The sequence below is a fragment of the Lepisosteus oculatus genome, chromosome 4 (genome assembly GCF_040954835.1).
Source record: "Lepisosteus oculatus isolate fLepOcu1 chromosome 4, fLepOcu1.hap2, whole genome shotgun sequence".
In the NCBI taxonomy this organism is placed as follows: domain Eukaryota; kingdom Metazoa; phylum Chordata; class Actinopteri; order Semionotiformes; family Lepisosteidae; genus Lepisosteus; species Lepisosteus oculatus.
Genome location: NC_090699.1, coordinates 33,453,538 through 33,468,253, shown reverse-complemented (window position 1 = coordinate 33,468,253; position 14,716 = coordinate 33,453,538). Strand labels below are relative to the sequence as shown.

At 35.1% G+C, this 14,716-nt stretch overlaps 1 protein-coding gene across 3 annotated transcripts in view; it reads right to left on the bottom strand.

Moving 5' to 3' along the window:
• mypn (myopalladin) overlaps window positions 1-14,716 on the bottom strand; it is a 68,471-nt gene that overhangs the window by 32,974 nt on the left and 20,781 nt on the right. For all 3 annotated transcript variants that reach the window (XM_015347633.2, XM_015347632.2, XM_006630790.3), the window contains exons 8-10: window positions 13,630-13,653; window positions 10,201-10,317; window positions 9,292-9,634 (exon numbers count right to left, since the gene is read on the bottom strand). In XM_015347633.2, the coding sequence (XP_015203119.2) occupies window positions 9,292-9,634; window positions 10,201-10,317; window positions 13,630-13,653 (484 nt within the window). The remainder of the gene's footprint in view (window positions 1-9,291; window positions 9,635-10,200; window positions 10,318-13,629; window positions 13,654-14,716) is intronic.

Below are 14,716 nucleotides of genomic sequence, written 5' to 3'. Positions count from 1 at the left end.
GATCATACTGCCACATTATCAAGAAGTAACACTTGCGCTCAGTTGTTTTCATATTAAACCACATTCTCTGCTGTTCATTACTCAGGTACTAAAGTGGAAAATAGGACATTTATGTTTTCGTCGTAAGAAATTGAAAACATGGATATCCTTCTTGTTCCATTTTGAATTTCTGTTTCAAGTCAAGTTTAGTGTGAAATTTCAACTGTATTTGTAAGTGGCAGTACATCAAAATGTGATGTAAGTTATTTTAAGATATTTCAACCTTTATACAGTATATTGTCTTGCTATTCCTTGTAATGATGGAAGCAGACATGAAGACTAGACCCCTGCCAATGAAATCATTTGTAAATGAGAAGCAGATCCTGATTATTTGCAGTTACCAAGCCTCATCTAACAACAGGAGAGCAGGAAAGGAATATTTCAGACATGCAATAAGAAGGACAGAACCTTCTAAATACCTACTATTCAGTCAGGACTAAAAACAAAACTTTTTTTGCTATATGTACTGTATTTACAATACTAGCTTTCTGCAAGATCCCTAATTTTTCTTTTCTTTTTAGTTGTTTTTTTCTTTAATTCTTTCTGATTTTGCACTAATTCTTTAACTGTGCATTATCAATCAATTTATTTCACAAATTGAAATATATTCTTGCTCTATATTTGTAAATCTCTGTCAAGCACAGTCTACAGATACTGTATATCGTTTTTTACCTGCTGTTTCAAAATTCAAAATTCTTTTACACCTCAGTGAAAGGGGATGGAGTTCGTGCATAGCACAGTATTTTTTAAACAGTCCTGAGATGTAGAAACAAAATTATATGTTGTTTCAAAAACAAACCAAGTCAAGTTCTTCAGAGTTCGATATTTATGTTAAGATGCTCAGTTGCTTTGGTTATAGTTTAAGAAACACTCCTTTTCTCAGTGGCAGTTACCATGAAAATATGGTAAAAAGTTGATGGAATAGCCAACGCACTGCAAATGCATCTTAGCCGGCTTCACAAAGTACAACATGCTGAAACATCTGATCTACACATCTAGCACAATATATAATACAGTATATACAGTAGGACAACAGGGCACAGTTGTGCTGTGTAAACAGTCAATAAAAAAATAAATGCTTCTACAATTTATTCCAGAAATCTGACAGACCAACATTTAGTATGCATAACCCAACAAGGATTGTGGAGTGGTGTAATATACTGTATTTCACTTCAAACATTTACTTAATAAATTGTAACACAATGTTTATACTACTGTACATTGAAACTAGACAGCTCTTACATGACAAAACTGCAAAAAAAGACCTTATTTGATAAGGTTCTAAAATTTTGAGTAAAATCTAAACTTACAAATATTTTCAAAAGGTTAAAAACTAGTCAGTCTTTTGACACACACCAACTTATTTGAATTTAGATTTGTACTTACTCAGGCCACCAACATTAAATGCATATCATCCCTTTACAAGTGGTACTGTGGGGAATTTAAACAGCTGTGCTAACTTGCAGGGCTCAGTCCAGTACAGAAAAGAACACAGCTCTAGCTGAGTGGGTTTGTGTTGAAGGAGTACTATCGTTGTCCCTCCTACCTTAAATATTATTGCTTTTCTGCAGTCTCTATTGCTACTGTTAGGATAGCAGGAGAACTTCAAAATAAAAGCCTGAAGGCAGGACAGTAAGAGTCCTCTAACAGTCAGTCTTATGCACTTCAGCAGAAGTATTCTAGGAAGCCCTTGTGTAATGACTGGATCCATTAAACAAGGCTTTCATAGAATGTGTTTTAATATATTAAAGGACAAATGCAGAGTGGTACTTTGGCCTTTGGGAACAGACCAATTTGTAAGGCCCAGTGCTTGCTCCCCTGCTACTCTCGTAAACAGCTCCTTTTCCTGTATTTAACCATAGTTTACTGCCGTTCTCTACAGCTGCGTGGTTCTGTGACAGAGCTCCCAAACATGTGTTTAACTGTCCCAAAAGGAGCTGACATTTAAAGGCCTGTTGTCTACAATGGGATCTATTGGTTTGGAATTTTTTTTCCAATAAATACGTTGTTCTCTGTTTTCTACCACCCGATTAAAAAAAGCATATTCAGTTCTGTCATGGTTCTGTTAAGTATGTCCTACATAAAAGCTGAAAGTAACATTTCATTGAATGGTAGTGTTTTCTGTTCTTTTATTGTGTCCTAAGAAAAAGTCAAAGTGATCAATTCATTCTTTAATTCTGATTTTGTTAGCTTACCATGTAAACAAGTCAGAACACAACAATTCATTTTGGAAGACTAATAGAACTTTACACAATAAACTAATGTGTGAACAATGTCTTAAATAAAGAAAGTTGATAACAAACACTCTCCCTGGATGAACTGGAAAAAACATTATCATATCAACATTATATTATTAAACAGTCTTTAAAAACATATCATTTTAAAGACTTTCAGGTTTTCTAGGAAGAAAACACCCAAGTTCATGGCTAATTTTCCTACTAAGTTGAGGTAACAGGGAAAGGATATGTTTACAAAGTATTAAGCATTAATTTTAGTCAAGTGCATATGATAAGCGCTGCATCTTGCTTCTACATTCTACATTCTTCTACATTTGATTCCATTCAGGCACTTTTGAACAGTACCAGTGGTTGCCAGTAAAGGGAGGAAAGACATTTACTATTTACTGTGCATTAAACTAAAAAATAAAAAACATTAATTTATCTGAAAGTTTATAAACTGTTTCATCCTTTCTTTCCATAAGACGAGGGCCTGTATTAGAACTGTTTTGTCCATGATGGTACATGCAAAAAGAGTTTAGATGATGTAGCACTCCAGTTTATGTAGAGAAGTAGTTTAGTAAATAAGCAGTTTCATTTAGCAATAAAATTGGAGGTAGCCTATTCATTACATTGTCTATAAATTATATCAAGCCTGTGTGATGGTAATAGTCCAGTTTTTCTCATCACTTTCTAATCAGAAATCATCTTTACCTGCACCTAAATACAGTCAGTGTCACTGGTGTATAATTGTTAAGACTTTTACTTTTACTACCATTTTGAGATAAACATTGTATAACCCAATTCTAAAATATAAAAAAATGACTAGAGGCCAAATGTGGAAAATTAGATTTCTTATGTAATTTGGTTGTGCTAATAGAGGTTGTGGATAGTAAGACCATGATTGGAAAAGTATTTCTGTGTCTCCAGAAGACTGTCTGCATTCCTTTAAGCTATATTTTCTATTACAAAAAAAAAGAAAAATATGCTAATATTTATTGCAATCTAAACTGTTTACTTAAATAATGTAAACATAATCAGATGAATCAAACTTAAAATTAACATTCAGGGAGGGGTCAAACCCTAATTACACCCATTTCCACACTCCTGAACCCCTCTTTTCTCACACCCCTCCCTGCCCCATCATCGCCCTGGCCACAGGTGCCTGCTTCAATCCTCTTCCATCAGCCTCATCTTTAAGGTCAGGTTACTGCTCCCTCAGCCAGGTGAGTTACTGTACTGCAACTGAACAGCCAATCCTTATTTCTCTTCCACTTTACACTAATTCGGGTTTTGCTGAAGTGCTGAATTTAAAATTTCTGCCCATATCCATCTGTAGTTTATACAGTATAATATCCATCCAGCACCATAACAAACAACAGACATAATATTATTGTACTGTATCTAGGATTTCTGATGAAATCACTTTACCATTCCAACAGATGTTTGTTGCATCCAAATAGTTTCATGTATGATTTTATACCTCTGTCCTAGTGCTACGACCAGTGTTATATGGATGGTTCAGAGCTCTTAACTTGTGCAACTTTTTCAACATTCCAGGTGTTCATAGTCATAAGAAACAAAAGTGCTTAACATTCTGTACTTATATTGCCAACACAATGATCTCTCTTATGACTGCTGAGCCCATCACAGTGCTCTACAAATCAAAAATGGCCAAGCATTTTATGGCTTGTTTTATAGAAGTTTGCAGTTTCATTCCTAACAGTGGCCTTATTATAAAAGTGAGTTGCTGTGAAAAAAGGCTGTGAGCAAGAGAAATCCGAAGACTTTGATGTATCCAAACCAAAGTTGTGGGCTTCTATTCTTGCCAAATGTGAAGGGAATGCTCAAAGGGACCATTAGGTATGCATGGAAAAGTCATATTTATCACTGAAACTTCTTATTGTGAAAATAAAGGGGAGTTTCCTTGGCATAATTTGCAGGCATGTAATGTTTTTGAACTTTTATTTCACTAAATCACAGATAAATGTTTGTATCTGTAAAATACATAAAAATAAATACATCATGCACAGATGGATATGACAGGGTTTGAGAAATTATGAGGATTATTCAGAAAATCCAACTGTCAGTAAACACTGTTATGTGTTTCTATATTTTGTTCCAAATCATAAATGGGGTTTATGGTAGTTGCATTTCATTGACAGAAGACAAATCCATCAAAATACCACTCTTCTCTCATCTTCATACTTGAAAAGACATTGCTAAAGAATGATGATGATAAACAGCTTTTACCAGCATGGCAAAACACCACAAACTCAACTGCCAGTAATTTTCTCATGATTGATGTTTTACTATTTGACATGATTCATTTATCAATATTAATTAAGAGTTAAAAGACAAAAGCTGTGCATCAACAGAGAAAAAAAACATTAAATCTTTGTGAGGAGCTGGGCAGAGAAACAAAGAAAACCCTTGCAAAATTGTGCAGTTCTTCTTTTTGCCTATTGCCTTGTATATGTTTGATGCTGGATTATTCCAGAAATCTATGGAGTTATAGTATATTCTTGAATAAATCTTTTGTAAAATGTCAACAGTATATGCAGAGCTTTAGAGGAACTATAGCACTCTATTCATCTATGCATATTTCTCAAAAAATGAAATTTGGGATATTGATTGAATGTCTTTGCTTGATTTGATTAATCGATCATTTACGACTGACCAAGTAACTGAATGATACATAAGCATTAAATTAGTGACATACTAGTTTGGGCTCGGATGATGAAGTGATTTAACCTATTGAATGCCACAGAAACATGACAAAAGAACAAACATGCCTCAATTAACAAGAACATTGCCTTCCTGCCATTGGTGTATTAGAGTAACACCTCAAGTCTATTTGCCAGAAATAGAACCAAGTCCTCTTTAGCCTTGAATTGGGTTTTTGTGCAACCACCTTGTGATGCAGATGTGTAACTAATAAGCTAATTTTTGTTTACAACTAACCAGTTGATCAGTTGAGTGAATTTTGACTTTTCTGTTAGATTCAATTGAATTCCACAAACCTTTGCAGCACAACTTACCATTAGCCCCATCCCTAGCTTTGCACAGTTTTATCTGCAAAATGATTTTGAAGGTTGCTTGGTCTTTTTGGCTAATTTTGGCTAAATTTGTGGTACCAGTTTGAGATGACCATCGCACCTCTGTGTGATAACCATAAGTATATACTGTACATGTTTTTCAGAAGAGGTGCAGTTGAATGTGGTTTTATTATAATTTCAATCTGGAACAATTTAAGCTTAGGCTCTCAAAACGGTCTTGAATACAGATCAGATCAACATTATTTTAAACAGACCAGAACTAAATACACATCAATTCCCCTACGTCAAGAGAAATGTTGAGAACTCTGGAAAAGCTAGCTACAGTCAGACAATGAATACAGACAGAAATGTGGCAACTGTGAGCACCATCTGAAAACTTAGAATGGAGTTGCTATAAACTGAAGTGCATGTGTTGCCTAGCAGCTGAGATTTGTTTGCAAATAAAGTGAAGCTAGTATGAAGTGCCTTTGAAAATCATGCTCAGAAACCAGAAAAACTTAGGTTTTAACACAAAAAATGACTTGCTACTTATATTTATATTTTCTTTGAGTTAGGATTTAGTTTGTGCACAGAAACCTACAGAAACCTCACCAAGCAAAGTTTTACAGATATGATATATGGTGGCAGCAGCTACAGTATGTTGTAGCTATCTATTCTTACATAATCTATCTTAAAAGTAAATTGTACGTTTAGTCTAACTTCAAACGCGCATTAAATTTTTGAAAATGCCATAATTATATAATAGTTTTTCAGACCATTTGCACACTGAGTAAACTTGATTTACTTAAAGAGAAGCTATCATTTAAAGCTAATCTGAGAACTGATGTGCAAAATTGAGACTTGTTTCTTAAAAAACATTTTACAGTAATCATACCAATTTTGTGTGTACCAAATGATTTCTTATTTAAAGTCTTTATCAAATAATATAATATTTCATATTATAATTCTGTATTATACTAAACCCCTCTCCTGGGTAGCATTTTTTCAAGCAGAATCTTAATTACCTTTTTTCATAATAAAATACCAAAATACAAGAAGCATTTCAACAGGATGACATCCACTTTTTGCCATGTTTGACTCTTTAACACTGGCAAAGCTAGAGGAAAGCCTGGCACACTTTCAGAGTTAGTATTAATTTAAAATTTACATTGTGAGAACAACAAGCCAAAATATGATTGATTCAATGGGCTTTAATCCCATCTTTAATCCAGTTGGTCATTAAAGATCCCATGACACTGTAAGATTAGGGACATTGTCTTCGCTAAATTCCTTTCTGATGGAATGTGCTTCAACTTCACCCTTAATACAAGCAGTGAAGCAATTTCTCACTCCTCCACCTGATCTGCTGCATAGTGCCTCATTATAACATGGCTCCTGCACTTCAGTGGTGAATAAGGTGGGCCTCTTAAAATGCTATATAGCACCGTAAAATTCTATATGATCCCTTTGGGATACTTTGGAATGAAAAATGCTTCACAAATGCAGACAGTTAAGGATTTATGTAATTTTTTAATTAGTATTATTGCAATTATTATAATTAGACTTGCACCAAAAAGTATCTTTCACATTATATTTAAATAATAAAATAAGACACGTTTTGCAAAAGCAAAATAATTATTCTTACAAACTTTTGATCAACAACAAAGATATAATGTTGCATTAAAGTCATCCATAAGGGCAGCACTTTTTTCCCTTATAAGGTGCACAAATAATAAGTCTATTAGGTTTCCAGAATAAAGTGTTTTATTCAAATTTCAAAGACTACATCTATTATTGTAATCATATGTTTTAAATCATCATATACATTAGCAATGAACTGATCTGTCCCTAATATGGATTTTATCAATAAGACGAGGTATATTTTTACATCTCATGCTAGCTTCAGAGTTTTGGATTTTTTTTAAAAAGGAGAATGTTACAAACACATGATTAGATAATCAGATTGTAGGAAACCAGTGCTTTCATATAAAGGTCATTTATCACCCAATAACTAAATAGTGCCATCTGTAATTCCATTATCTGTCAGTGGGTTTATTCAATTAACATGTTTTTGCCTTTGAAACATTGTGCCAAGCATTTATTTTCCGTTACTGAAATGCCTCTGAATGAAATTCACACTGAAGTCATTGTTCTGACTCTGAATCCAGTAGAACAACAGCTGAATGCCTCCTTAGCTGGAAGGGGGGAAATTAATTTACTGTTTCATCTGATGTATGTGAAACTTGCTCACACCTGTTTCTTTGCAAAGAGGCGTATTTCAAGGTTAGATCAAAAAGTAGAGAACTGTCAGGCATTTTTCCCATGCTTTTCAGCACAGGGGATTACCATTCCAGGCATGTTAATATCTACAGGTATATTCGAAATATGTAATACAATAGGTGATAGAACACCAAAATATTTAGAAGTGTGTAGCACATAGTTTTTAAAAAGTAAGATAAAATAAATTTATCATACAGTATGTCTTGAAGATTTGTAATTCCCAACTTATTGAAGTTTATTTATAAAATGTTTCTTATAAAAGGTTCTTTCTGAGGTTTGAGTTCTAGAAAATACAAAATCAGGTCCAGTAGTAGAATTTTCATAGACACAGGCCTACGTAGCACTGAGATTTTTCCCCATTTCCTGGTATATTACAGTATTAAGGCCTGCGTGGATGCGTTTTTTTTTGAAGAAAACAGGAAAATACTATGGAAAACAACCCATCTAAACAAACTAATAGGAAGAAGTGAAAAGAAAAATAATGTGTCATGAAAAAGGATATTTGTTTTATCTGCATCTTAAATAGTTACATGTTGAAGCACGTGTATGATCTTGAATCATGCACAGTAAACTGTGTATTATACTCCTACCATGTATGAAAAGATAAAATGGTACATCATTGTGAAAGAAACTTTCAGATAATCTGTTAAGGATGAATTTACACAACATAAACAAGAATTGTGCCATCTCAAAGGTGGTGTTATTTTATAATTGGTTTGATTATGAAAATGCAAGTACACTAAGTAGTAAAAATAAACATGTGGATATGTGCCCACACACTTCACGTGGGATAAAGTTTTTGAAAAACACAATACTAATAAAGTAACTAAAACAACAAACAAAGGTTTTGACTTGTCTTTAACCAAGGTCTGAGCAATTGCTCTTAACTTTGTTCAAATTGTTTCTTACATTTTGGAAAAAAATGAGTAATACTAACATTAACAATAGGATTAAACGCTATAAGCTACTTTTTGAGAAAGAGAAACATTTCGTCCATATAGTGCGTGTTTGGAATCATGAACATTTTATGTACAACCACGGTTATTTAATTCTCTAATTCACATTTAACCCATATACACTACAAGCCAAATTTGCATTTAAAATAAAAAACAACATTCCTTTTCTGTATGCCCCTTTTCCCCATTAATAACTCATTATTCCCTTTATTAAAATCTCTTTGTATAGTGGCAGTTTATTTTACACCAATTTAATGGTCAAAACAGCTATAATTATAGCTTCTGCACTTTCTTCAGGGATGTAAGTTCACAGTTTATGAAAGTCAAAGGAAGCATGGACTGAAGATATATGTTGCTTGTCTGTGTTATGTGTCTGTTAAATATTCCCAGGTACTGTAGTAGTGCTGGATTTATTTTCTATTTAACAGAATAAATACATTATGAAATAATATCTGCAAATTGATATTTACATTTTCTGTATTCAATACTGATTGGGAATTGGTGTCAGGAATATAATAGTGGTATGACAACATGCCTCTCAATACCCCAAACCACAGATTTTCAATTTTGTCAACACAAAAGTCATGATCCTTCCCGGATCACAAGAAGTGAAACCCTGAGCAGCGCAGGATCACCTACTGTAGACTCCTGACCCCGTTTCATTTGAGGAAAGAGGTCTGTTTGTCAACCTAGAGTGTGGATGTGGTAGATCTGAGGAGGTTTTAAAAAAACCCAGAACAACTGAAAAACAGACATACTCACAGCTTGGGCTTGGCAAAGACTGGTGGGGGCTCCTTGATGGGTGAAGTGGGCACGGTGGCTGCCGGCTGTCCATTCAGCATTTCGAGCGGAGAGCCGGCCTTTGGCGGCTTGGTGAGGAAATCTCCCTGTTCGAAGGAAGCCTCGCTGTCCTTCTCGTCCTCAGGCAGCTTGAAGTGCACACGCAGCCCTGCCTTGGAGCTGGATCGAGGCTCATTGTGATTAACAAGGACCCCCTCCAGCTTGGGCTTCAGGCAGCCTGGGGGGTCAGCCGAGATGACCTCAGGAGCTCTGTGCTGGGACGTGATTCTGGACACTGCAGTGTAGTTATTGCTGTTCTCATTGCCTTGCAGAAAAGAGAGTGAATGGGTCAACCCTTTCTGAGCGTGTCTTACAGCACATAGGGCTCAAAAGACATGATTTTATTTACAGATTTTGAATTACAATATTTCACATTCAAAACCTCCAACAACAAAAGGGGAAAGAACAACTAAATAAAAAAATATGCATGCATGGTGAGACTCTTATAACCATACTTTTCAGAGTACATTCTAGCAGTGCTTAGCTGCTTCCCAATTTTTGTTTTGTTTAAATTGCCATAAAGAATTGGAATTATTTAGTGAGACATCCTTATTTCATAGTTCATCAAGCAAATGGAATTTCTATATTCTATATCTGTCCAAGTTGAAAGATTCCCATTTTCATGTTGTATTTCAGTTAAAAAAAACACTTTTAGACATTTCATGCATCAAACGATAAGCTATCTGCAGGCTGTTCTAAGAAGGAAACAATTTATCAGATAATTTAAGGTAAAACAAAGTCAACAATCTTATATTATTTTTGCCTTAATGGCAACCGAAAACATTGATCTGTCTGTATACCATAAAAGCAGGGAATTTAATTTCATAATACCTTTCACTTTCAGATAGGCAATGCTGGACACCGTCCCATATTTGTTTTTAGCTGTGCAAGTGAATGTTCCAGAATCTTCAGGAAAGACTTCAGCAATTACCAATGTACATATTTCCTCTGAAAGGAGAGCAGGATTTACATAACTAAATTACAAAGCATAAAACATGAAGTGGAGTTTTATCATTCAAAATGGGCAGGTGACTTTTTTGCTTAGGACACCGAATCATCCCTGTTAAGCAAAATATTACATATAGTAAATCATAACAAAAGTGAAATAACATGTATTTATATTCTGCTGTTGCTGCTGTTTGTTTAAATATTAAAGGAATAAAATGCAAGTTGCATTGGCAGCAGTATTAGAAGGGCTTGATTGATTTTCAGTTTGTGATCAGCAATTGTGAAATGTGTGATTCAAGTTCTTTTTGGACACCCTGCTGCTTCTGTGGCATATGCGCAACTGTATTTTCTAATTCTGGCCCCTTGCTATTGACATAAACCAAGTGCTGACTGTCAAAAATTTCTAGTAAAAAAAAAGAATAGGCTCAGTACCTTTCAGACTCATAGCAACACATTCAACACTTTTCTTTTTCCACCAACTCCACTATTTCTTTCATTTATGTCAGGCAATAAATTAAAAGTAAACCTTATATGCTGGTCATCATATTTAACACAGATGTTAGAAGCCTATTGGTTTTATTGCTCTGTATTTGTATAGCATTTCTTTTTTGGTGACAAAACTTGAGCTTGGAGGCAAAAACATTATTTTAGTCTCAGTCATGTTTGTGAACTTTTCTGTAGATAACTCAGACAATGACTGTCTGAATTGGCAGTAATTAATTATTTGGTTGAAAAAACACTTATTTTATCTATAAAGTTGCACACTTAACTTCTTCAGATCACACCACCACTATTTCAGTATAGAATTATGCTCACAATATACTGTAACGTGTTTTGCTGACTGCTGAAGCTTAATACTTTTTTCGCCATATACTGTATAGACTATAAATATATACTTCATTCCTTAAGCTGTACATTTGTCTTGCTTCATAACAGCCATTATATCAAAGACAGCCCTCGTCTCCCTTTTATTACAAATAAAGCAGGACCTCTCAGGTATCTATGTACTGTATGTGTTTGTATACATCTGGATAGGTGCATAGAGATTGTCATGAATTAATCTTTTCCATGTCCCCCTAGATTTCGGGGAAGATTGAATCTGTTTCTGTGTTGACATTTAAGCAACTGCAGATGTTTTACATCATGTATACAGCCGAGCAGTTAGAAAAGACTGGCCTTCTTGAAAGGTTTAAGGTTGCTTTCTGAGCAAGGAAGCTTCATGGCCTTATATGGGCCGAAGTTCTGAAAAGCCAACGCTGGCTGCAGCTTTAACACTACTAGGGTGAGCCCAGAGTCAAGTGTTGCAAAGCAGTATTTCTGGCAGTCAGACAAAGGCCAGCTATTTGCCACGAAATAGGGGGTTATCTCCTCCTGAGGGTGACACCACAGTTTTTCATAAGGCTTGAAGTGGAGGATGGGATTGTTTTCAATCTGTAAGAGTACATGATCATTAAACAACACAAAATATTGTGTGGCAGATGCAGGATTCAGGGAGAAATTTTGCATTCTGTAAAACTAATATGCAACACATTGCCATGACCTCATATTTTGGAATCTATGCCCCTTTCTACTTTTTCACATGATTTATAAATATGAAAAACAGGGGCACTCCAAAATATTGCTTGCTGCAACCTCATCAGTCTGAACTGCAGCCCTATGACTCGTGAGGAATGTGGTGTTTCTGAGACAAAGCTCTTCCTCATTGAGTCTCTCGCCAGAGCCAAAGTCATCAGGCTCTAGGCTGGTGTCAGTGACATAAACTGCACATTTTTCTTTAAAATGCTTCCTAAAGACCTTCACTTTTAAAAGAATAGATGCAGACTATTATAGAATGATGTGCACTATTTTCCATTGCAGTTTGTACCAAACACCAGCAAAAATTCCAGTGTGGTTGAATGGAATATTGCACAGAACTCTGGGCTTGAGGAAAGGTATCCAGTAAAGGTTAAAAAAATACTGACACATTATATACTGTATATTTGAACGCCTCTGGGCAACTAATTTTGAAATGTTCCCCAAATCAAAAAGTATGAGTGAGAAACAATCAAGACCATTGATCAAAGCTCTTGCAAGTGAATAGGATTCAGTAATGCTTGGTTACAACTTTTGATCTGACTGACTCAGTTTTGGGATACAATTACCGCGTGGGGCACAGCGCCATCCAGGCCCCAGAGAGTTTCCAAAAAAATAAAATTCAGATATGAGAAAAAAAACACTCGTCCTAAACCTGACTTGGGCCCCAAAATCCAGGGATGAACTAAACAATTGCCTAAGTAGTGTGTGAATGCTAACCCTAACCCCACCTGTGGTGTCAACTGTGCATTACCGCGATCTATATCTGAACGTCTCTGGGAATCGGATTCTGACATGTTCCCCAAACCAAAAAGCACGAGTGAGAAATAATCAAGAGCATTGATCCAAGCTCATGCAATTGAATGAGATCCAATAATGCTTGGTTACAACTTATGATCCGACCAACTCAGTTTTGTGATACAATTTCTGCGTGGTGCACCACGTCATCCAGGCCCCAAAGTTTTATCAAAAAAACAAATATCAGATAGGAGCAAAATACCACTCATCCAAAACCTGACTAGGGCCCCAAAATCCAGTGTTGAGCTAAAAAGTTGTCTAAGTAATGTGTGAATGCTAACCCTAACCCTACCGGGGGTGTCAACTGAGCATTTCCACAATCTACTGTTCAATAACTGTTCTTCTCTTCATGGCATTTATTGTGATTTTTCTTTTACATTAACTTAATTTTCTTATCAACCTTTTAATTTTCCATCCTCGGTCTGCTCAGTTAAAATAAAATAACTGCATGCATGGAATAGAAATTCAGAGGGAGGAAAGGAAGGTGTTGTTGTGTTGGATTCTGCCAAAAAATCCTACAGGGTATCATAAAGCTTTATTTAAAAAAAAGGATTCACAGTATAAGGTCAATGAAAGAATATGGTTTAAACTGCACAAAACTGAAGAATCCCATCCCATTAAAAATCCCTAGAAAGATGTGTATTGCATCAGAAATCTTTCATCAGTGAAATGATTGTTGTGCTGATAAAATAAAATGTTCAGATCATTGTTCTTGTAGGCTTTGATCTTTTGCAGATCATGGGCTGAGCACTAAGCAAAGTTAAGAGTTACAGTACAAGTGATTTCAGAGCTACCTTATCTGGCTGAATTTAAAAAATAAATGGTATTCTCATATACTGCTACAGCTTTCTGTAATACATATTCTTCGGGTGGCGCTTGTAAAAGGAGGTGCTTTGTTTTAGGTGAAACAGGCTGAATCAGTTGTGCTTTAATGATGCTTACCTGGTTCTGCCATGGACCTTGGCTCTAGAGCAGAAACAGAATCATAAGGAACAAGTTGTTAATTTGGCAGAATAAACTTTTTTTTGCACAAAATCCACCTGAACAGAAATGTCTTTATCAAGCAAATACTACTGTTTGTATCCATACCTGCTAAATTTCCGACTACATTTATGCTTTGCAACACACACAGTATATAAAATTTGATAAGATGTAGGGAGAGGAATAGGAAAAAAATCAATCCTACAGTATATTACCCTTAATTTGTTTAGCTTTATGACATTTGGCTGATGCCATTATCTTACTACAGGTTGCTTACAGTGTAAAGCGCTGTCATTCGCAAACAAGAGTCAACGCCGCTTTCATTTTCAGTGGACTAGAACCATTTTCTGAATTCGTTTAATTAAGGTTTTTTTTTTTAGCTCTGCCTTAATATGTCATTTTTTACTTGAGAAATGTGGATTACGTCTGGTTTGTTCAGTGAGTCACCCCACACTTACTTTTCAGGGTCCTTGACCAGAACATCTTACAAAAATATTGTAAACAAAAAAAGATCTCCACACATAGTAAAGTAATTGAACTAAACAATCATTCATTTCAGCACAAAGATACAGCTTTATAAAGTATAGCTATACAATAACTATAGTTATACATATACATACATATAGTTATAAAGTATAGTTATACAAATAACTGTATATGTGAAAACAGCATGCATGTTTGCAGAACATATATGTACAGTATGTACTGTATTGAGAGGTTGCACTTTTCTGGAAGTGCCCAGAAAAAAGAAGAAGATATTTTTACTCCTTTAAACCTTGTGTACATAAAACTTACTTTTGTTTTATGCATGTACTGTATACTGTATGTACTGTATGTCCAATTATGCATAAACATTATATTTGCATATTATGAAGACATTCCTACCTATTAAAAAACACATTTTAATAGTTCAAACAGCCCATCCAGTTCATCTGCTTGCTAGTAGCTGCCCATGATCAGAGGGTTCGCTTTGACTGACTTAAGACCCGGTATAGTTTGGTGATGGTAATTGATACTTTTTTAATTGTTCATTTTAGAGTTTCTTCTG